General features: G+C 41.3%; 1 protein-coding gene across 1 annotated transcript; it reads left to right on the top strand.

Annotated features, from left to right (window-relative positions):
* The first annotated feature begins 292 nt into the window (after positions 1–292).
* On the top strand, positions 293–24,351 carry LOC139564376 (terminal nucleotidyltransferase 5A-like). The gene is made up of 2 exons (XM_071383856.1): positions 293–753; positions 23,178–24,351. Exons 1-2 carry the CDS (start codon positions 601–603, stop codon positions 24,207–24,209), a joined length of 1,185 nt encoding a protein of 394 aa, XP_071239957.1. The 5' UTR covers positions 293–600; the 3' UTR covers positions 24,210–24,351.
* Positions 24,352–25,155: the final 804 nt, after the last annotated feature.

Below are 25,155 nucleotides of genomic sequence, written 5' to 3'. Positions count from 1 at the left end.
AAATGCATTTGTCTTACGAACCATGGCAGAGTGGGTGCTTTCACAAATACTCTATTGCTCTCAATGTCGAACGCGCCCAATGTCTTGGAGGATATCAGTGAGTATGGAAAGGGGTGGAGGCTCTGGAAATGCGTCACTATTACACAGGTTGTGCCAAACTATTTTCTCTGCACTGACTGGTGGCACTCGCAACAAGGCAAGGTCTTGATAATTAATGAGTGAAAAAAATAAAATCTGAGCCTCTATGCAAATGAGGAGCCTTTATAGACCTTGGATGAGCTTTTGGGATAACGATTCGCTGCAAACTTGTGACCGATCAGCTTAACATCTGTGGATAAAGAGTTAAGCGTGTCTTGCATTTCAAACTTCAAGTATCTGACAGCAATCACATCTTCATTACCTTGCTGAATGAGGAAACGGATACTGAACATTTGTAGGCTATTGGAATTTACCACGATTGACCAAACTCATCCATTCATTATTCCCCCCTGCATTTTTAAGACGCACACCTCAACCGATTGATCCGGGAGTGATACAGCAAGATTAGACTACCGCATTCATTCCAATATATTTTTACACTCTGTTCAGTGCCACATCGCCATGTCAAGCGATACGTCGGATCAGAGTAGGCGGTTCTGTGTGCTGTCTTGGGATCAAGTGCATCGTTTGAACTCAATCCTCAGAGAAGCAATCCCGATTCACGGCCGCGGAAATTTCCCTACACTCTCTGTACAACCCCGGCAGATCGTTCAGGTAAAGCGCGTGCGCCACAACTTCCATACTGAGTATATGCTGTCTACTCTGAATCGCTTCATGTTTTGTGATGTTAGTATGCATGTGCTTTGTTGCAAATAAAATGTCCCTATGGCATATTAAAGTAGTCTATTCGCCTATATTCTATTGAGTGATGGAGCCATGTCTCTGACCGACCTGGTCTCAGAGGATGTTGTATTATTCTGTATGTCAATCCGAGATACTCATTTAGTAGGATGTGTTACCTTTCGTATGGTATGTATTAATTTGTGGATGTCCATCACTCATTTTGTATGATACGAATTTGCAAAAAGTACAATATGTTACGAATTTGCGAAGTTTATGAGATTACGAATTCTAGCTAGAAGCTAACATCAATTAGGCTAGGGGTTAGGGCAGGGGTGGGCAAACTTTTTGACTCGCGGGCCACAATGGGTTCTAAAATTTGACAGAGGGGCCGGGCCAGGAGCATTTGGAGGGAGTGTTTGGGCCGGATATACTAAAGCATTAAATGTAGTGTGTGCAAACTTCATAGCACAGTAAGAACACTACAACCCAATTTATTAACTGTCTTTCAAATGTGAAAAATAGCCCTTATCAGTTAATAAATTTGTCTCAAGGAATATGCAAGATATGGCATTTACATACTATTTCGCAGATACCGGGATGAGGAAATGTAAATAGATTAAAATAACATACGCACTGTGATTTATCAAGATTGCGTCTGTTTTTAATAAGTTTCAATCGAAGGTGCAAAGTTAAAGAAATCAACATTTATTGAAAAATGGAATCACTTTCAACATTCAAAACATATTATTACACAACGAAATACTCAAGCTCAATAATATCTACTTGTGTTAAACTCCGCAAAATCATGGATGGATTGTCCTGACCGCGCGCTCTACAAACTCGCCACGGACGCCCTCGCCTTCACGCGCAAACAGTACACGTGTATCGTTGCCAAGCACACAGACATAGGCTGTATTAAATATCCTACCTGCAGCTGAAAATTTAAATTTAAATTAAGAGCGATGTGCGGCGTGTTAATAAAGCTACTGTACCGCTGCTGTGCGTAAATGCGCATTGCTCTTAATTAAAAGACGCACTTCCAAACTTTCCATATGCATTTTTTCATAACACAGCAGAAAAACTCACCATTTCAGTGGGAACAGTGTTGTTGGTCTCCCTTTTTTGCTAGTGCATCAAAGTCTGGAGTTAGTTTTGTTGTGGCAATTCTCGCTTAATGGTGACGTGAAACGAAGTGAAAATTAAAGTGAAATAAAGAGAAATACGCGCCACTCCAACAACGGTCAATGTGTTTTGAGTGCGCCATCTATTGGGGAAACGTGGGCATTGCAGGGAAAGGGGAAAAAAAGGAGGTTTTTACTATAATTTGGACAAGTTCGGCGGGCCGGATTAAAAAGCCTAACGGGCCGTATGTGGCCCGCGGGCCGTAGTTTGCCCATGTCTGGGTTAGGGTTACGTTTAGGTTAAAGGGTTAGGGTTAGCAAAAATGGTAAGTGGAAGGGTTAGCTAACATGCGAAGTAGCTAAAAAGTAGTAAGTAGCTAAAGTTGCTAAAATGCTGAAGTTGTCCGTGATAAGATTTGCACTCTCAACCTTTGGGTTGCTCGACGTTTGCGTTTATATGCCCACTATCCACCCCGACCAACCACCCAACATTAGTTTTTGCCATATGTTACGTTTGGCTACTTATCATACCAAGTTGAGTACCTCGGATTTAAATGTACTATATTACGTCTAGTCTGAGACCAAACTAATGCCTATCATACATATCTCTTCACTGTCATTCTCTAGTTCAGGTCAAAGTGTGAGCTCCAACCCTGCCCCATATAGGACCTTTACTGTTGACGTCCACTCTGTTCAGTAGGTGTTAACCCAGTACTTAACAATAGCCATTGCGTTAACTCTTTGCAACAATTTTGATTACTGTAACTGTATTTAGAGAAAAGTAGCCTACAGCAATGTGCTGATTCATACAGTTAGTTAACAAAACAGGTCGCTTGATTTACCTTGCTGCTACAGCTTATGTTGTGCCATCAAATCTCAAATCTCTGTCATCAAATCCCTTTGTCATCATTTACATTTACGTCATTTAGCAGACGCTCTTATCCAGAGCGACTTACAAATTGGAAAGTTCATACATATTCATCCTGGTCCCCCCGTGGGGAATGAACCCACAACCCTGGCGTTGCAAGCGCCATGCTCTACCAACTGAGCCACACAGGACCGGTCATCAGTCACCATATATTAATTACCACTGATAAGTCACATTTTGACTGGAAGTGTTTTGCATCATAATGGGTCTGTTTCTAATATCCGTCCAGATGAGAGTTTTGATATACTCCACTTTTCTGATATGCATATTGAAAATACCTTTCCAATTGACGGTGGCAGAAGGCTCCGTAATTTTGTATCATTAGAGAACAGTGGAGATCAGTGCCAATTAAGATAAGGGAGGACGATTTTTGTTTTCATGAGCATATTTCAGCATATTGGATGACTCATTCATATTCCATTCATATTCCATTCACCCAGTTCAATGTAACAGCGATACGTTTAGGCTACTATTTGATACTCAAATTTTCTCTATACCCATCATGAGGTTGCTACAACCTAGCCTATAAAGGAAAGTTTACAACGTAGGTGCACACAGGTCGAGAGACAAATTTGAGTCACAGACAGTGACACATGGACAGACAATGAAATGAAATACCGTTGTGCACACTCTTTCCTGCATCTATCTTATATAGTGTGTAATCATTAATCCAACAGTTGCAAACGAGAGTTTCTATTGGACAAATTCAGGTATGTTTATCCCCGTTTTGTTCCGTTTAAGAAACTTTTTCAACAGAATCAGCGGAATGAATACACCCCTGAAACACAGTTCACTTTCATAGCAGCCACTTTGTCTTCCTTGTTGCATCTATGCGCTCTACTCCTCTCACCTCTTCCCTTCGCTTGTGGACTTCAATGCACAACGGATCAGGTGAAAACTTTTCCAAGCCAAACTGCTACACACAGCCTACATCGTTGTCACCATATTAGCTAAAGAGACGTCATAGTCAGCATATCATAGTGTCCCACCTCGAGCGTCCCACCTCGACAACAGCCAGTGAAATTGCAGGGCGCCAAATTCAAAACGACATAAATCCCATAATTAAAATTCCTCAAACATACAAGTATTATACACCATTTTAAAGAAAAACTTATTGTAAATCCAACCACGTTGTCCGATTTCAAAAAGGCTTTATCGCAGTAAAGCACACCATGCGATTATGTTAGGTCAGCAGCTAGTCACAGAAAACCATACAGTCAATTTTCCAGCCAAAGAGAGGAGTCACAAAAAGCAGAAATAGAGATAAAATTAATCACTAAGCTTTGATGATCTTCATCAGATGGCACTCATAGGATTTCATGTTACACAATACATGTATGTTTTTTTCGATAAAGTTCATATTTATATCCATTTATCTCAGTTTACATTAGCATGTTATGTTCAGAAATGCATTATCTCAAACAAACATCCGGTGAAAGTGCAGAGAGCCACATCAAATTACAGAAATACTCATCATAAACATTGATAAACGATACAAGTGTTAAACATACGAATACAGATAAACTTATTCTTAATACAACCGCTGTGTCAGATTTCAAAAAGACTTTACGGCGAAAGCACACTTTGCGATTATGTTAGGTCTGCGCCTAGCCACAGAAAAACATACAGCCATTTTCCTACCAAGGAGAGATGTCACAAAAGTAAGAAATAGCATTAAAATGAATCACTTACCTTTGATGATCTTCATCTGGTGGCACTCCCAGGTCTCCATGTTAGACAATAAATGTTAGTTTTGTTCGATAATGTCCCTCTTTATGACCAAAAGCCTCCTTTTTGTTTGCGTGTTTTGTCCAGTAATCCGAATGCTCAAGTCCAGACGAAAAGTTTTTTAAAAGTACAATAAAAGTTAGTAGAAACATGCCAAACGATGTTTAAAATCAATCCTCCGGTTGTTTTTGTCATAAATAATCAATAATATTTCAACCGGACAAAAGCTTCGTCAATAGAAAAAGAGAAACAAGAAAGGCGTGTTCCCGATCCGGCGCAGGACTCATGGCTGGAAATTTCCACTGGCCACTGATTGAAAGTGCTGTATCGCCCTCATTTTTCAGAGTAAAAGCCTGAAACAATTCCTAAAGACTGGCCACATATAGAGGAAGCCACAGAGCTCGTGAACTGGGTCCTAAGTCTTTGTATGGTGGATAGGCTTTCAATGGAAAAACAGCCTTTCAAAATAATAGTACTTCCTGGTTGGATTTTCCTCGGGTTTTCACCTGCCATATCAGTTCTGTTATACTCAGACATTATTTTAACAGTTTTGGAAACTTTAGAGTGTTTTCTATCCAAATCTACTAATTATATGCATATCCTAGCTTCTGGGCCTGAGTAGCAGGCAGTTTAATTTGGGCACGCTTTTCATCCAAAATTCCGAATGCTGCCCCCTACCCTAGTGAAGTTAACTAGCTAGCTGCATTTGCTAAGTAAGTGAAACTGAAAGTGGAAAAAAAGAATCTTTCCCTATTTCTCTTTCGCTTCTCCTTCATTTTGGAAGAAATTAATTTGTTCAACTATTTTCTTTCTCTCTCTTTGAGTCAACTACTCACCACATTCCATACACTACAGTGCTAGCTAGCTGTAGTTTATGCTTTCAGTACTAGATTCATTCTTTGATACTTGACTGGGTGGACAACATGTCCGTTCATGCTGGAGGACGTCATCCGGAAGTTGTCATAATTACTGTGTAAGTCTATGGAAGGGGTTGAGAACCATGAGCATCCTAGGTTTAGTATTGAAGTCAATGTACCCAGAGGAGGACAGAAGATGGCTGTACTCCGGGTATATCATGGTGCTACACTACAGAGTGCTGTTGAGGCTACTGTAGCCCTTCTTTGCAAAATAGTGTGTTTTAATTATTTGGTGACGTGATTATATTTAGTATAATTTTATCTAAAAAGGATCACTTTTTAACTGTTTTACCATTTACATTTTTATGAAATTGACTGAGGAGGATGGTCCTCCCCTTCCTCCTCTGAGGAGCTTCCAATGTTAGAGATCTTGTGCTCTTGATAGTTTTAGGACCCCTGAGTGGTAGTTGGACCTCTGATTTCAAAGGTTCCCTTATTGGCCAGAGTCCCTGAAATATCCCCTAGGTCCTACACCTAGCTTATACCACAAAATGTTAAACACATTTACTTAAATTAATGGTATACCCACAGAACTATAATGAGATTCTATTTCTATGGGTATACCATCCAGATTCCAAGCAACTACAGACAGTTGATGCTCCCTGATATCTGGGGGGACCAGACAGTGCCTTGTGCTGTGTCTACCAAGGTGGTGCTGCTATCTGTCCAGGTCTCTCTTGAAAAATAGATTTTATTTCAATGAGACTAACCATGTTAAATAATCTGGACTGGCCAGTACCAGTATCTCCCTGCTGTAACTCTATCTCCAGCCCCCGTCTGCTAGTTTTCATTAATGTCCCCCTCTACATCAGACATGTTCTTATGCATGGGATGGATGGTGGTTATGTAATTGAAAGATCATGCCAGCTGGTTTAACAATTAACATATTGATTTGACTGACAATTATGTAGTTAGTCATGATTAATTAAATCAGGATTTCTGGATGTGGTAGTGGATATGTCCAACCTTTATGATAAATGCTTGATTGACTATGCAGGTGCTGTTCCATATTTTGGAACAGCGTGTTCCCCTGGATTAGTGGAAACCATATGTCATCTTCCCAGCCTGACTTTCATAACAACCCCATTTGCTTGCGGAAATAGTTACCAATAAACTGGACACACTTCAGTTCTGTTCAAACAAAAACTTCACATTTTACTCTATAAGCCTCTTCTGAAGAAAAGTAAGTGTAATGAGAAACATGAATGAGGCTCTGAAGATCAGCTTGATTTTATGTTTTTTAAATAGTTTTAGTGGTAGGATTTTTGGGACTTTATTATGGCACCACTCATAGGAATAGAATAATTGTTACCCAACAGTGTTTTGGGAACATATGTTTGACAACATTTCTGCTGTGAGTGTCAACATATTATTCAAATAATGTGTTGACAATAGTGTTTACACCATATTGCCATCTGCTGTTGTCACTTGCCAGTCGCTGTAGCATCCTAATGTCAGGAGCGTTCTCTTGTGATCAGTGGCGGTTCTAGCTTGTATGGCTCCCCCCCCCCCCGGCTTGTCTGGGATATATGCATTTTAGTTGATCCGCCTGTGTCTTAAATACATGACTAAAAATGTATTCACCCGTGCATTGATTTTAGACCTTTTAGAGTCCTAAGCACCAAGTCTTGATGGAGAAAGTATGCATGTTGTTTGATGTTTAAGTTACCATAGTAATTATTAAGAATGTGAAGAACTTATATTAGAACCGGCTATGAAAAATGTATTGTTTTGTATCAACTTGAAAATGAACATGAGTAGTGTGTGCAAAATTTTGTTTGGTGATCATGCCCCAAATTTGGCCGTTAAAAAGCTTTAATAGTTGCATCCTTCCTCCGGGAACTGTCTGCTGACAACAGGATGGCAGGTCTTTTTGATGTGCTGCTCTGGAGTTCCATGGCCCAGCAGACTCACCTGGGTATAAGGGGATGGACACACGTTAGCATGAGTTTTGGAGTGAGTACAGTCAATCCAATCCAACCAGTCACACCTAGGATAATAATCTATATATCATCACACAGACGGCCATAGCGAAGGAGGTTTACATAGTTTACATAGTGCATACTTCTCTGATCTGGAGAGATCGCAGGTAGTTGGTCAGAAGGTTCTGGAGGTCGTAGGAATACAGAGAGATGGATAGAGGTACTGAATGCAATTGAAAGAGAGTTAACATTTACATTGTTGATTATTGAGGACTATAAGGGTGCCTTCCAATCAGACACATGGATGCATAAAAGACACAGCATCCCAATGGCGTTCAAAGGGAGGAGTCAGTTGGGGAGAGGCTTGTGCTGTCCGTCAGAAAAGTTGGAAAGACTCTCGTTCAGCCAATTAAAAACGTAGAACAGCGTTTTTCCCGACCAAACATCTGCATTGGACATGCGTTTCATGCATTTTGGTTTGAAGGCAGCCTTACTCTGGTTCAAGTTGTATCTCATTTCCCCCTAAGTCCTCAGCCCCTCACCCTTGACCTCCCATTGACCCAGGGCCTCCTGCCAAACCCTCTGAGTCTCTTTGACAGGGAGTTCCTCCATGAGTAGACATGTTTAGGGTGCATAGGGCTTCTCCACTCCTCATATTAGTGGCATATTTTGTATACTGAAGGAAAATGTAAATGCAACAATTTCTAAGATTTTACTGAGTTACAGTTCATATAAGGAAATCAGTCAATTTAAATGGATTCATTAGGCCCTAATCTATGGATTTCACATGACTGGGAATACAGCTATGCATCTTTTGGTCACATAGAATACCTTTTAAAAAAGCTAGGGGCGTCGATCAGAAAACCAGTCAGTATGACCCCCATTTGCCTCATGCAGCGTGATACATCTCCTGGAAGAACTGGGACATGTTCTGCTTCCAGGAATTGTGCACAGATCCTTGCAACAATGGGGCTGTGCATTATCATGCTGAAACATTAGGTGTTTGCGGCAGGTGAATGGCACGACATTGGGCCTCAGGATCTCGTCACGGTATCTCTGTGCATTAAAATTGCCATCGATAAATTGCAATTGTTTGTTGTCCGTAGCTTGTGCCTCCCCATACCATAACCCCACCACCACCATGGGGCACTCTGTTCACAACATTGACATCAGCAAACCGCTCGCCCACACAATGCCATACACGCGGTCTGCCATCTTACAGTTGAAACCGGGATTCATCCACGAAGAGCACATTTAACAATGGCAATCACACAATGGCGTTCGAAGGTTAACATTTTCCTACTGAAGACAGTTACGACGCCGAACTCCAGTCAGGTCATGACCCTGGTGAGGACAACGAGCACGCAGATGAGCTTCCCTGGGACGGTTTCTGGCGGTTTGTGCCGAAATTTTTTGGTAGTGCAAACCCACAGTTTCAACAGCTGTCCGAGGGTGGCTGGTCTCAGATGATTCCGCAGATGAAGAAGCCGGATGTGGAGATCCTGGGCTGGCGTTGTTACAAGTGGTCTGCGGTTGTGAGGCCGGTTGCATATAATGCTAAATTCTCTAAAGGACGTTGGAGGCGGATTATGTTAGAGAAATTAACATTCAATTATCTGGCAACAGCTCTGGTGGACATTCCTGCAGTCAGCATGCCAATTGCACACTCCCTCAACTTGAGATATCTGTGGCATTTGTGTTGTGTGACAAAACTGCACATTTTAGTGGCCTTTTATTGTCCCCAGCACAAGGTGCAGCTGTGTAATGATCATGCTGTTTAATCAGCTTCTTGCTATGCCACACCTGTCAGGTGGATGGATTGTCTTGGCAAAGGAAAAATGCTCACTAACAGGGATGTTAACAAATTTGTGCACCAAATTTGGTAGAGATACGTTTATGGAAAATGTCTGGGATATTTTATTTCAGCTCATGAAACATGGGACCAACACTTTATATTTTGTGTGTGTGTGAGACTTACTGACATGGAGTACTGGTAGCAATCTTCAATCTGGATTAAGGGAAATGTCCTGTAGGAATCCTGCATTGGCAAATGGTTGTATCTACAGTATCTCCACCAGGCTCCTGTAATCAGATGACAAACCTGCATAGATTAACAGAATAAAATGGTACCTGTATTTACTCAATTTAAGTCATGACAGCCACTGTTTATTTTTGTTTTTTTACACAGGAATGTACAGGTTTTTTGTTCCAGCACTTCACTTACACCTCATTCAACTAACTGTGGTCTAAATTGAACAAGAACTTGCACACAGTTCAGTTCCCCGGGTGCAAAAATCACCTACGTCTGTATTATTGAATGAGCTTCCCAAGTTACAAGCATACAATTGCATGATGGAGAATAACGTGTGGATATATTTCTATCTAACTTTGTGAATAAACTCCAATAACATATTTCAATTTAGCTAGCTTGCTAATGGCATTTATCAACTTAATCAATCACATTTATTTATAAAGCCCTTTTCACATCAGCCGATGTCACAAAGTGCTCTACAGAAACCCAGCCTAAAACCCCAAACAGCAAGCAATGCAGATGTAGAAGCACGGTGGCTAGGAAAACTCCCTAGAAAGGCCAGAACCTAGGAAGAAACCTAGAGAGGAACCAGGCTCTGAGGGGTGGCCAGTCCTCTTCTGGCTGTGCCGGGTGTTGGACATGGCCAAGATGTTCAAACGTTCATAGATTACCAAAGGGTCAGATGATGATGATGATAATAATAAATCACAGCAGTTGTAGAGGGTGCAATGGGTCAGCACTTCAAGAGTAAATGTCAGTTGGCTTTTCATAGCCGATCATTCAGAGTTAGAGATAGCAGGTGCGGTAGAGAGTCCAAAACAGCAGGTCCGGGACAAGGTAGCACGTCCAGTGATCAGGTCAGGGTTCCATAGCCGCAGGCAGAACACTTGAAACTGGAGCAGCAGCATGACCAGGTGGACTGGGGACAGCAAGGAGTCATCAGGCCAGGTAGTCCTGAGGCATGGTCCTAGGGCTCGGGTCCTTGGAGAGAATTAGAGGGAGCATACTTAAATTCACAAAGGACACCGGATAGGACCGGAAAAATACTCCAGATATAACAGACCCCCGACACATAAACTTTTGCTGCATAAATACTGGAGGCTGAGACAGGAGGGGTGAGAGACACTGTGGCCCTGTCCGACGATATCCCTGGACAGGGCCAAACAGACTAGATATAACCCCACCTACTTTGCCAAAGCACAGCCCCCACACCACTATAGGGATATCTTCAACCACCAACCTACTACCCTGAGACAAGGCCGAGTATTGCCCACGAAGATCTCCCCCACGGCACGAACCCAAAGGGGGCGCCAACCCGGACAGGAAAATCACGATAGTGACTCAACCCACTCAAGTGACGCACCACTCCTAGGGACGGCATACAAGAGCACCAGTAAGCCTGTGACTCAGTCCCTGTAATATAGAGGCAGAGAATCCCAGTGGGGAGATGAGAACCGGCCAGGCAGAGACAGTAAGGGCGTTTCGTCGCTCCAGTGCGTTTCCGTTCACCTTCAACCCCTGGGCCAGAATACACTCAATCATCAATAAAGACTTAAAGGCCGAGACTGAGTCTGCGTCTCACATGGATAGGCAGACCGTTCCATAAAGATTTATCTCTATAGGAGAAAGCCCTGCCTCCAGCTGTTTGCTTAGAAATTCTAGGGACAGTAAGGAGGCCTGCGTCTTGTGACCGTAGCGTACTGGTAGGTATGTACGGCAGGACCAAATTGGAAAGATGGGTAGGAGCAAGCCCATGTAATGCTTTGTAGGTTAGCAATAAAACCTTGAAATTTGCCCTAGCCTTAACAGGAAGCCAGAGTAGAGAGGCTAGCACTGGAGTAAATTTTATGTCTAGTCAAGATTCTAGCAGCCGTTTTTAGCACTAACTGAAGTTTATTTAGTGCATCATCCGGGTGACGGGTAGCCGGAAAGTAGAGCATTGCAGTAGTCTAATCTAGAAGTGACAAAATAATGGATTATTTTTTCTGCATCATTTTTGGACAAAGTTTCTGATTTTTGCAATGTTACGAAGATGGAAAAAAGCTGTCTTTGAAATATTCTTGATATGTTCGTCAAAAGAGAGATCTGGGTACAGAGTAATGCCGAGGTCCTTCCCAGTTTTATTTGAGTTGACTGTACAACCATCAAGATTAATTGTCAGATTCAACAGAAGATCTTTGTTTCTTGAGACCTAGAACAAGCATCTCTGTTTTGTCTGAGTTTAAAAGTAAAACATTTGCCGCCATCCACTTCCTTATGTCTGAAACACAGGCTTCCAGAGAGGGACATTTTGGGGCTTCACCATGTTTCATCAAAATGTACAGCTGTGTATCGTCCGCATAGCAGTGAAAGTTAACATTATGTTTCCGATTGACATCACCAAGAGGTAAAATATATATATATAATATATATGTATATATATATTTTTTTTAATAGTGAAAACCAATAGTGGTCCTAAAATAGAACCTTGAGGAACACCGAAATGTACAGTTGATTGTCAGAAGACAAACCATCCACAGAGACGAACTGATATCTTTCCGACAGATAAGATCTAAACCAGGCCAGAACGTGTCCGTGTAGACCAATTTGGGTTTACAATCTCTCCAAAAGAATGTGTTGAATGATGGTATCAAAAGCAGCACTACGGTCTAGGAGCACGAGAACAGTTGCAGAGCCTTGGTCTGATGCCATTAAAAGGTAATTTACCACCTTCACGAGTGCAGTCTTAGTGCTATGATGGGGTCTAAAACCAGACTGAAGCATTTCGTATACATTGTTTGTCTTCAGGAAGGCAGTGAGTTGCTGCGCAACAGCTTTTCAATTTTTTGGGAGCGGAATGAGAGATTCGATACAGGCAGATTTATTTTATTTTTTTCTGGGTCAAGGTTTGGCTTTTTCAATAGGCTTTATTACTGCCACTTTAAGTGAGTTTGGTACATATCCGGTGGATAGGGAGCCATTTATTATATTCAACATAGGAGGGCACAGGAAGCAGCTCTTTCAGTAGATTAGTTGGAATAGGGTCCAGTATGCAGCTTGAAGGTGTAGAGGCCAAGACTATTTTCATGAATGTGTCGAGATATAGTATTAAAAAACTTGAGTGTCTCCCTTGATCCTAGGTCCTGGCAGTGTTGTACAGACTCAGGACAACTGAGCTTTGGAGAAATACGCAGATTTAAAGAGGAGTCCGTAATTTGCTTTCTAATGATCATGATCTTTTCGTCAAAGAATTTCATGAATTTATCACTGTTGAAGTGAAAGCTTGGGGAATGCTGCTTTTTAGTTAGCTTTGCGATAGTATCAAAAATACATTTTGGATTGTTCTTATTCTCCTCAATTAAGGGTTAGGGTTAGGGCTCTTAGTACCGTGCAGTATCGGTCTTTCCAAGCTAGTCGGAAGACTTCCATTTTGGTGTAGCGCCATTTCCATTCCATTTTTCTGGAAGCTTGCTTCAGGGCTTGGGTATTCTCTGTATACCAGGGAGCTAGTTACTTATGACAAATGTTTTTTGCTTTCAGGGGTGCGACTGCATCTAGGGTATTATGAAATTTAGTTCCTCAGTTAGGTGGTTAACAGATTGTTGTACTCCGATGTTATTGGGTAGGTGGAGGGAGTATGGAAGGGCATCTAAGAATCTTTGGGTTGTCTGAGAATTTATAGCACAGCTTTTGATGTTCCTTGGTTGGGGTCTGAGCAGATTATTTGTTGCGATTGCAAACGTAATAAAATGGTGGTCCAATAGTCCAGGATTATGAGGAAAAACATTAAGATCCAAAATATTTATTCCACGGGACAAAACTAGGTCCAGAGTATGACTGTGGCAGTGAGTAGGTCGGGAGACATGTTGGACAAAGCCCACTGAGTCGATGATGGCTCCGGAAGCCTTTTGGAGTGGGTCTGTGGACTTTTCCATGTGAATATTAAAGTCACCAAAATATATATATATTTTTATATTTGAATATGCCATGACTACAAGGTCCGATAGGAATTTAGGGAACTCAGTGAGGAATGCTGTATACGGCCCAGTAGGCCTGTAAACAGTAGCTATAAAAAGTGATTGAGTAGGCTGCAGAGATTTCATGACTAGAAGCTCAAAAGACGAAAACGCAGTCATTTTTGTTCTTTGTTAAATGAAATTTGCTATCGTAAATGTTAGCAACACCTCCGCCTTTGCGAGATGCGCGGGGGATATGGTCACTAGTGTAACCAGGAGGAGAGGCCTCATTTAACACTGTAAATTCATCAGGCTTAAGCCATGTTTTAGTCAGGCCAATCACATCAAGATTATGATCAGTGATTAGTTAATTGACTATAACTATAAGATTTCACAATCTCTTTCAATAATGATAGAAATGGAGGAGGTCTTTATTCCAGTGAGATTGCTAAAGCGAACACTGCCATGTTTAGTTTTGCCCATCCTAGATCGAGGCACAGACACAGTCTCAATGGGGATAGCTGAGCTGACTACACTGACTATGCTAGTGGCAGACTCCACTAAGATGGCAGGGTGGCTAACAGCCTGCTGCCTGGCCTGTACCCTGGCCTGTACCCTATCTTATTGTGGAGCTAGATGAGTTAGACAGGGCTCTACGTTCATAGATAAGATGAGAGCACCCCTCCAGCTAGGATGGAGTCTGTCACTCCTCATCAAGCCAGGCTTGGTCCTGTTTGTGGGTGAGTCCCAGAAAGAGTGCCAATAATCTACAAATTCTATCTTGTGGGAGGGGCAGAAAACAGTTTTCAACCAGCGATTGAGTTGTGAGACTCTACTGTAGAGCTCATCACTCCCCCTAACTGGGAGGGGGTCAGAGACAATTACTCGATGCTGATCTTTCTATCTGATTTACACGCTGAAGCTATGTTGCGCTTGGTGACCTCTGACTGTTTCATCCTAACGTCGTTGGTGCCGACGTGGATAACAATATCCCTATACTCTCTACACCAGTTTTAGCAGTTTTAGCCTTAGCCAGCACCATCTTCAGATTAGCCTTAACGTCGATAGCCCTGCCCCCTGGTAAACAGTGTATGATCGCTGGATGATTATTCCTGTATATTATGAGTACAGCGACTGCAATTAGAAGGCATAATGTTAATGTTACTACTTAGCTTCGGCTGGTGGAGGTCGTGTAGAACCATGTCCAGATAAAGTGTCCGGGGTGAAAAAGTTGAGTGAAAAAAGTTGAGCGAGGGGGGAAAAATAAAAAATATTAAACGGTAATAGTTAAAAACGTAAAGTTGGCAGGTAGCAAAGAAACGTTAGCAACAAATCCCACAGCAGCACGTAAACAAGTCTACAAGTTGTGAGCGGAAATGACGATAAGGAAAATGATGGTTAAGATGGTTAACTAGCAAATATTATATTTGTTTTCTCCTCTCATTTAAAGCTGCCTGATTTTTAAGCTAGCCAGTTGATAGTAATGCTAGGATGAATGTAATTTCACTTCTTTGGACACTGTGTTAACAAACCTCCAAACGAGCTTCAATGCCATACAACACTCTTTCCGTGGCCTCCAAATGCTAGTAAAACAAAATACATGCTCTTCAACCGATCGCTGCCCATACCCTCCCGCCCGACTAGCATCACTACGCTGGACGGTTCTGACTTAGAATATGTGGACAACTATAAATACCTACAGTTGAAGTCGGAAGTTTACATACACCTTAGCCAAATACATTTAAACTCAGTTTTTCACAATTCCTGACGTTGAATCCTAGTAAAAATTCCCTATCTTAGGTCAGTTAGGATCACCACATATTTTAAGAATGTGAAATGTCAGAATAATAGTAGAGAGAATTATTTATTTCAGCTTTTATTTATTTCATCACATTCCCAGTGGGTCACAGGTTTACATGCACTCAATTAGTATTTGGTAGCATTGCCTTTAAATTGTTTAACTTGGGTCAAACGTTTCGGGTAGCCTTCCACAAACTTCCCACAATAAGTTGGGTGAATTTTGGCCCATTCCTCCTGACAGAGCTGGTGTAACTGAGTCAGGTTTGTAGACCTCCTTGAGTGCCACACGCTTTTTGATGGCCACTTTGTTGTCCTTAAGCCATTTTGCCACAACTTTGGAAGTATGCTTGCGGCCATTGTCCATTTGCAAGACCCATTTGCGACCAAGCTTTAACTTCCTGACTGATGTCTTGAGATGTTGCTTCTTGTCCCCCCTCATGATGTCATCTATTTTGTGAAGTGCACCAGTCCCTCCTGCAGCAAATCACCCCCACAACATGATGCAGCCACCCCCGTGCTTCATGGTTGGGATGGTGTTCTTCGGCTTGCAAGCCTCCCCCTTTTTCCTCCAAACATAACGATGGTCATTATGGCCAAACAGTTCTATTTTTGTTACATCAGACCAGAGGACATTTCTCCAAAAAGTACAATCTTTGTCCCCATGTGCAGTTGCAAACTGTAGTCTGTTTTTTATGGCTGTTTTGGAGCACTCGCTTCTTCCTTGCTGAGCGGCCTTTCAGGTTATGTCGATATAGGACTAGTTTTGATGTGGATATAGATACTTTTGTACCTGTTTCCTCCAGCATCTTCACATGGTCCTTTGCTGTTGTTCTGGGATTGATTGGCACTTTTCGCACCAAAGTACGTTCATCTCTAAGAGACAGAACGTGTCTTCTTCCTGAGCGATATGACGGCTGTGTGGTCCCATGGTGTTTATACTTGCGTACTATTGTTTGTACAGATGAATGTGGTACCTTCAGGCGTTTGAAAACTGCTCTCAATGATGAACCAGACTTGAGGAGGTCTACAATTTATTTTCTGAGGTTTTGGCTGATTTCTTTAGATTTTCCCATGATGTGAAACAGAGGCACTGAGTTTGAAGGTAGGCCTTGAAATGCTTCCACAGGTACACCTCCAATTGTCTCAAACAATGTCAATTAGCCTATCAGAACCTTCTAAAGCAATGACATAATTTCTGGAACTTTCCAAGCTGTTTAAAGGCACAGTCAACTTAGTGTATGTAAACTTCTGACCCACTGGAATTGTGATACAGTGAATTATAAATGAAATAATCTGCCTGTAAACAATTGTTGGATAAATGACTTGTGTCATGCACAAAGTAGATGTCCTAACCGACTTAACAAAACTATAGTTTGTTAACAGCTACCACCCCCCTTCTTTCAATTTCCGCCTGAAGACATACCCAAATCTAACTGCCTCTAGCTCAGGCCCAGGAGCAAGGATATGCATATTCTTGGTACCATTTGAAAGAAAACACTCTGAAGTTTGTGTAAATGTGAATTGAATGTAGGAGAATATAACACAATAGATCTGGTTTAGATAATACAATGAAAAAACCATACGTTTTTTTCTTTTTAATTGTTGTATCATCATCTTTAAAATGAACAAGATAAAACAAATATTCAGATACGAATATGGGGACAATTCCAGTGAAAAACATGAGAGGGCAACAGTACTTGTTCAAAGTTTCAGAATGATAACTTCCAAAATGAGTGTGCTACATGACATTTATCATGAAGTCACCCAGGTGTCCCACACAAGTAGCCCAAATGTACCCAAGTGGCCAAATTGGTGAAGGTATACATTTTTAAACAAATAACTATATACAAAATACCAAAATGGTATTCTAACACACCCCCCCAAGATATGGAGAAAAAAAATGGGGGAAAAAAATGGGATAAAATATGAAGAAAAAAAACATATACATTTTACAAAATAGCATGGGTAACTATTTACACACTTTCAATATTTGGAAGACCCTCAGTCCTCTATAAATCAAATCAATTTATATAGCCCTCAAGAGTAAATATGAACAGTTTACCTCTAGATGGCCCGGGAGGTGTGGTGCCAGAGACAGCAGGGGTCCAGCTAGATGAACCAGCTTCAGAGGGGGATGGACACGTTGGCTGCAGACACACGCATCTCGACCATGCTCCCTCTAATCCATAATATGTAGACTGAGTTGAGGAAGCATGCCGCTGGAGGAAGTATAGCCAATGTGTACTTTACACATTTCATTACATTTTTATATATTGCAAATAAAATGTAAAAACAATCACAAATAATATTTTATATTATTAATTTCAAACAACGGCATTAGCATGAGAAGAACTTACCAGTCCAAAACAATGTCCTCTCCGTTCAAAAAATATGCTTCCATTTGAGTCATGGTCGCTAACTGAGTCGTCTTCCAAAAACATATGTTTCACTTTCACGAACAATTTCCTCTATAATTTTGTCTACATTCGTATATCTAGTCTTAGATTTAGCTTTCCCTGACTTATTCGCCATGATGTTCGATTTATAAACATCTGAAGATCCTTGTTACCGAAACAGTGCTGTGCGTAATGAGTTTGGCTCCTTCCAGTATGAAACTTCAATGGCGAATGACGATCTTTACGCCGGAGTTTACTACATGGGTTGGTCTTCCAAAACACAAACGTTACATATTGCCGTTTACCTCTGCTCATTGGCTATCTACCCAGCTAGATTTGAAGACGATCAGTGGTCATTGGGTTAAAATAGTCAATCAACGAAACAGCGGTCATATAATTGGCGCACAATGAGGTCGTTACTTGTTGTCTTCCAATCGGTTTCTTTGGGTCAATATTTGTGGCGATCACCGTATGTTGTCGAATTTAAACCCATATGCGGTATCTGTAGCGCAGAAAAGGTAACAAGAAATTTGTGGTGGTTGAAAAACAATTTTTAATGACTCCAACCTAAGTGTATGTAAACTTCCGACTAACTGTAGGTGTCTGGCTAGACTGTAAACTCTCCGTCCAGACTCACATTCAGCATCTCCAATCCAAAATTAAATCTGGAATTGGCTTCCTATTTCGCAACAAAACCTCCTTCACTCATGCTGCCAAACATACCCTCGTAAAACTGACTATCCTACTGATCCTTGACTTCGGCGATGTTATTTACAAAATGTTATATCTCCTTCACTAACTTTAAGCATCAGCTGTCAGAGCAGCTTACCGATCGCTGCAGCTGTACACAGCCCATCTGTAAATAGCCCATCCAACCAACTACCTACCTCTTCCCCATATTTGTTTTTCTTTTCTGCTCTTTTGCACACCAGTATTTCTACTTGCACATCCTCATCTGCACATCTATCACTTCAGTGTTAATTGCTAAATTGTAATTACTTCGCCACTATGGCCTATTTATTGCCTTACCTCCTTACTTCAATTGCACACACTGTATACAGATTTTTCTGTTGTGTTCTTGACTGTACGTTAGTTTATCCCATGTATAGCTCTGTTGTTTTTGTCGCACTGCTTTGCTTTATCTTGGCCAGGTCGCAGTTGTAAATGAGAACTTGTTCTCAACTGGCCTACCTGGTTAATCAGGATAGCCCCCTTTTTTTCAATTTTTGCCTAAAATGACATACCAAATCTAACTGCCTGTAGCTCAGGCCCTGAAGCAAGGATATGCATATTCTTGGTACCATTTAAAGGAAACACTGAAGTTTGTGGAAATGTGAATTGAATGTAGGAGAATATAACACAATAGATCTGGTATAAGAATATACAAAGGAAAAAAAACAAAAAAAATTCTACCACCATCTTTGAAACGCAACAGAAAGGTCCCAAATCTAGCCATCACTCTGATTGTAATTCCGATGGTGTCCACAGGAGGGCAGCAGTGTATGTGCAAAGTTTCAGACTGATAACTTGAAGTATGAGCAAGCTACTTGACATTTAGAGTGAAGTCACCCAGGTACATTTGGGCTAATCGTGAAGGACACATTTACATTTACATTACATTTTTCTGCAAGAATATCGTCAAATCTGTATACTTGGACTTTGATTTAGCTTTTCCAGTATTAGTAGCCATATTGTAAGTTCAACATTAGCAAAACACCCAGTTTTCAAAACTTCATAACTCTGAATATTCTTGCAATTTTTCTCTAAAAGGAAAAGGCTTGCTGTCGCCAAGATCAGCAGCAAAATTTTGTGACAAATATGGGGTTTCCGCATACTACAGCAAAGCCCAGCTCATTGGCTATCCAGCTAGCTTTGTTTGACCCCTATTGGTGCTTATTTGACAAAGTTAGTCAATCAAGTGAAGACCGCCTGTGTCATCGGTGCGCCATATGGCGTCGCTCTCTGACCAAATTTGGTTTCCTATAGGATATACTACACTCCCAATGATATAGTGAAGTCTGGTTACGTTCTAGGATCTCATTTGACTGGTTGAAACAACGTTTAGGGTTAGATTTTCAGATTCCTTTCTTTGCAATTTGTGGAAATACAAAATCGATCGTGCATGCTATATGGATCTTTTATGGATATGAAAAAGGATTTTATCTAACAAAACGACACTTCATGTTATCTCTGGGACCTTTGGGGTGATAAATCAGATCAATATTTTAGAATGTAAGTACACGTTTCACCTTCAGAGGTGAATTTATCAAACCTGTCGCTGTGAAAAAAGTGTTTTGTTGTTAGGAGCTCTCCTCAAACAATAGCACATCATTTTTTTCGCAGTAATAGCTACTGTAAATTGGAAAGTGCAGTTATATTAACAAGAATTTAAGCTTTCAGCCGATATAAGACACTATCATGACACATGGCGCTACATGATTTACATTTGTACCGTTGACAGAACTCCTATCTCTAAGATGTAATAAAGGTGAAATAAATGAAAAAAATCTATAAAAATTAGCTGCTGTCAATTTCGTCTGAAATGTACCATTGTTAAACAAATTACCTTTACTTTGTAGACATGACTTCTCTTCAAGCTACCTCCTTAGATTTGATTGATGGAACAATCCAGCCAATGGTTGCAGCAATACTGCAAAAAAAAAAATGTTGTATACAAACGTACAACACTTTCTATACGCTTATGAATCTCTTGGTAACGTGACAAGTGTGTGCAGATAAATCTGCAAGTGTGTTTTTGATTCACAGCAGAATATTAATAGTCGTAAATGGACTTGTAATAATTCTGCAAATCTTATTGAATGTATTCAAATGTCATGTTTCAAGTTTGTGACTAGGGATGTGATATGACATTTTTGTCTGATACCGATATTCTCCTTGCCAAAAAACCCGATACCGATATTTTTCTTATTTTAGCGGCCTTTTAAGCATTCTAGTACACTTAAATAGTTTAAACACACACACACTCTGACCAAAAATGTTGTACGTAAATGCCAACCATTTTTGGTTACTACAATTTTTGGTTATTACATGATTCCATGTGTTATTTCATAGATTTGATGACTTCACTATTATTCTACAGTGTAGAAAATAGTTAAAAAATAAAGAAAAACCCTGGAATGAGTAGGTGTCCAAACTTTTGACTGGTACTGTATGTACATTTGCTTTCTGTATTACATTTTCAATAAATGGGTGAGGAAAAATATTATATTAATCCGTTTGAATTCAAGCTGTAACCCGACAAAATCTAGGGGTATGAAGTCAAGGGGTATCAAAACTTTCTGAAGGCACTATTAAGTGTTGAGTCTAGCTTAGTCTAGTTTCACAGCATCTGTAGTCCCTGTCCAATTGATAACTGTAATCTGACTGGACACACTGCTACTTTGTTGCAGAATTAGCACAGAAAGCAATATAAGGCTAGTGATCAAAAAGTTACTAAGAATTTAGTATCATTTGGCATCAAGGCGACCCACACCATTCAATTAGCTTTAATGATATACATACCAATCATGGAGCCCGTGTCTGTCTTTGCTGTAGAGCCCATGATGTATGTCTATGCGCTTAGAGGTGCACTGTTGAAAGAAACTGCAGGCCTTTGTCTGTCTGCAGCCTGACCCATTATGTATAAATAGAGGCAGCTTATGATCTGATGGACATGATGAGAGTGTTAATTACTGTCAGACTGACACTAATCTGTCAGGACTGGGAGATTTGAAGTCTGCAATGGAAGGAGGTAGGGAGGTAAGAGCTGGAGAGGTGTTTTGCTAAAGTGTGATGCAAGTACTTGAGTTGTAATATGTGTAGGATCTGTACAATAGGTTAGCCCAGTTTCCAGTTGTATTTAAGATTGTTTGCTCTTTGATATTTTAAATAAACAATTTTTGAACCAGGTAGGCCAGTTGAGAACAAGTTCTCATTTACAACTGCGACCTGGCCAAGATAAAGCAAAGCAGTGCGACACAAACAACAACACAGAGTTACACATGGAATAAACAAACATACAGTCAAAAACACAATAGAAAAAAAGTCTATATACAGTGTGTGCAAATGGCGTGAGGAGGTAAGGCAATAAATAGGCCACAGTAGCGAAGTAATTACAATTGAGCAAATTAACACTGGAGTGATAGATGTGCAGATGATGATGTTTCTTAAATTAAAAGTTAAATTAAAAGTGCAGATGATGATAATTCTTAAATTAAAAGTGTCTCTGCATTTCATTGCATTTTACTGCATATTGTTACATGCAAAATAATGTAAAAAAAATTGATGGTAGAATGTAGACTACACATTTCCTAGCATCTAGCTTACATATCTGCCTGCACTAAAGCTGTGCTAAAGCCTTATTGAGTGTGTTGTGGATTCTGACTGAAAGCTGTGATCACTGTCAAATGCAAGTTAAACCGATTCTTAACCGAAAGAGCTCTTTGGATTTTAAGAGTAAATTACATGTTTCCTTTACATGCACGAACTGTGCATTTTAATGGTGCCAACCTACCAAGTGGATTGAGTTTGAACAACTTTACTACTAACCCCTCGGCTTTAGTGTGCTGTTAGTGCCCCATCTCTGTCTTTCCTGAGGGCTTCTAGACACACTTTCTCAGTGTGACTGCCAGTGTCTGTTTAGCGTGCCATTCCTAGCACTACCTAACTATGGAGCACAGACCCAGTGATGTCAGACTTGGGACATTCTCTTCCCAGATGATTGTGGCGGCCTCTTTGCTGAACTGGTCCTGCAGATCACCGGGCCTCTGAAAGTGAAACCTTTGACCCAACGGTTGTGGGGAGTGGAGCAAGATTTTCTCATTGTCTGCTCCACTAGGGCCTATGCTAAGGCAAGCACTTACTACCGGTGTGAATCGCAGTGCAGGGGTATAAATCCTATAGCACTAACTGCTGCCGCCTGGGTTGTGTTCATTAAAGCATGCAACAGAAAGCGTTTAAAAAAGTTTTGCAGTAAAAAACGAAAATACATTTTTCTTATTTAATTTTGTGCCTACTGAACATGGCCCTGGTGAAACAGGCATGACCCAGCCAGTGAGTCAGATCCTCAGTGAGTAGTCCTAACTCTTCTGCTATCCTTCTGGGCCTGTTAGGTTCCATTCAAACTGATGGCGGTGATGATGAAATGTACTTTCGTGAGCAGTGTATTGATTTCTGCCTAGTGCTTACACAGCCTATTGACTTTTCCAGAGGTCCATGTTGGAACTTATTGATAAATGTCTCAAGATGTTTACTTGAGTCTTTGCAGGTTCGTGTGTGTGTGTGTGTGTGTGTGTGTGTGTGTGTGTGTGTGTGTGTGTGTGTGTGTGTGTGTGTGTGTGTGTGTGTGTTCTTTGGTTGAATAATGTTGGCAAGGAGGAGGCAGGTGGTCTGGCACCAAAGTCAGCACATGTTCCACAAGGGAAAGGCATGTCTGTCCTGTATGGGCAAGGAGTGCCTTTGGACATAACCAATTACATTTATATTACTTCAGAAATGTATTTTTCTTAATTAAACATAAAAATGAAAAGCGTTTGAGCGTATGTCTAATACATACTCTGTCTCTCTTCTTTACCCAGGTGGTGCGGGCGCGGCTGGAGGAGAGGGGCGTGTCAGTACGAGACGTGCGGCTGAACGGCTCTGCAGCCAGCCACGTGCTCTACCAGGACACTGGCATGGGCTACAAGGACCTGGACCTGATCTTCGGTGTGTCTCTGAAGGACGACCAGGCTTTCCGGCTGGTCAAGGACGTGGTAATGGACTGCCTATTGGACTTCCTACCAGCGGGGGTCAGTAAGGAGCGCATCTCGCCGCTAACCCTCAAAGAGGCCTACGTGCAGAAACTGGTGAAAGTATGCAACGACACAGACCGCTGGAGCCTTATCTCACTGTCCAACAACACGGGCAAGAATGTGGAGCTCAAGTTCGTGGACTCTCTCAGGCGGCAGTTTGAATTCAGCGTGGACTCCTTCCAGATTGGCTTGGACTCGCTTCTGCTGTTTGACCACTGCTCAGAGACGGCCATGTCCGAGAGCTTCCACCCCACCGTGATTGGGGAGAGTGTGTATGGGGACTTTGAGGGGGCCATGGGCCATCTGTGTCAGCGGATCATTGCCACGCGCAGCCCCGAGGAGATCCGAGGCGGGGGGCTACTTAAGTACTGCCACTTGCTGGCGCAGGGGTTCAGGCCCATCTGCGAAACAGAGATGAAGGCTTTGCAGCGCTACATGTGCTCGCGCTTCTTCATCGACTTCTCTGACATCTGCGAGCAGCAGCGTAAGCTGGAGGCCTACCTGCAGAACCACTTTGCCGGCATGGAGCATAAGCGCTACGAGTGCCTGATGACTCTGCACCAGGTGGTGAATGAAAGCACTGTGTGTCTGATGGGCCATGAGCGGCGCCAGACGCTCAGCCTCATCTCTATGTTGGCGCTGCAGGTGCTGGCTGAGCAGAACGCCATCCCCACGGTGACCAATGTCACCTGCTTCTACCAGCCCGCACCCTACGTACGTGACATCAACTTCAGCAATTACTACATAGCACATGTGCAGCCACACCCACCGCTAGTTCACCACAGTAACTCTCACCATACTTGGCTGCACTGTAACTGAGCTAACAAGCATGTGCAGGGCAGAGGTGGATGTGGCATCCAATGTTTCTCTCCATTGGGTTGGAGTGAGGAGAAGGGCTCGGCGGAATGGCAGCATTGCTCTTTGTCTTTCAAAATAAATAAATAAACTAAGCAAATGGAAATGTGACTTGACTGAAACAATCCTTTACTGCTGTATGATTTTAGCCAATCTTCTCTCAAAAAATGTTTTTCCTCACACAACGTTTGTTAAGCTGATGGTCCTTTCCACATGTAGCAAGAATGTTGAAGTAGTTCCTTAAGTGAGAAAGAAATCTTTAGATTTTTTTTAATAAGAAAATAAAAACATTTATTTTGGAAGAAACAAACTATGAAGCTTTATTTTCAGACTGCTGCTTCAGTTGACTTATTTTTTAAACAACAGTTACAGAACCAAAGATGTATTTTGTTCAGAACAGAAGGGATTATTGTGATTCCAAGTGCCTAAAATGATCTGAGCAATTTACAAAAACGCCTCTATAAAGTGAGAGCTGTGGGTTTTTTTTTTTTAGGTTTGTGTTGCCTAGATTACTCCAAATCTCTTTTCAGGGACAGAGACATCCATCTAAATGCGATTTAAATACATTTAATTAAAAAAATCCCTATGTTTTTTTAATTCTGAAATATGTGTATTATAAGCATAGCCTGTGTAAATGGGAAAGAAAGGTCTTGATACTGTTGGGTTCTGAGAATATGAAATATACTTATTCATGTCACTGAGGGAGTGCTGAGGTTTAGAGCATGTACACCAGAAGTGAATGGTTATAGGAGGAAGGTATATAGTGTGTGCAATTAAGCTTGGAATGTGTTGAGTTCAGGGAAGCAATTTACATGTGGCAGGCATTGATAAGGGGAGAGAGCCATGGATTAGTGATGGAGTGGGGTTGAGGTCAGGTCAGGTAACATTAAGGGAGAAATAAAAGTTTCTG

The sequence above is a fragment of the Salvelinus alpinus genome, chromosome 35 (genome assembly GCF_045679555.1).
Source record: "Salvelinus alpinus chromosome 35, SLU_Salpinus.1, whole genome shotgun sequence".
NCBI lineage: Eukaryota > Metazoa > Chordata > Actinopteri > Salmoniformes > Salmonidae > Salvelinus > Salvelinus alpinus.
This window is presented reverse-complemented; position numbering and strand designations above follow the sequence as displayed.

Excerpts from the sequence above, each read along its gene's own strand:
- LOC139564376 (XM_071383856.1), top strand. The coding sequence starts at position 601 with ATGTCAAGCGATACGTCGGATCAGAGTAGGCGGTTCTGTGTGCTGTCT. Across the intron at positions 754-23,177 it reads AACCCCGGCAGATCGTTCAG|GTGGTGCGGGCGCGGCTGGA; the intron begins GTAAAGCGCGTG and ends TTCTTTACCCAG.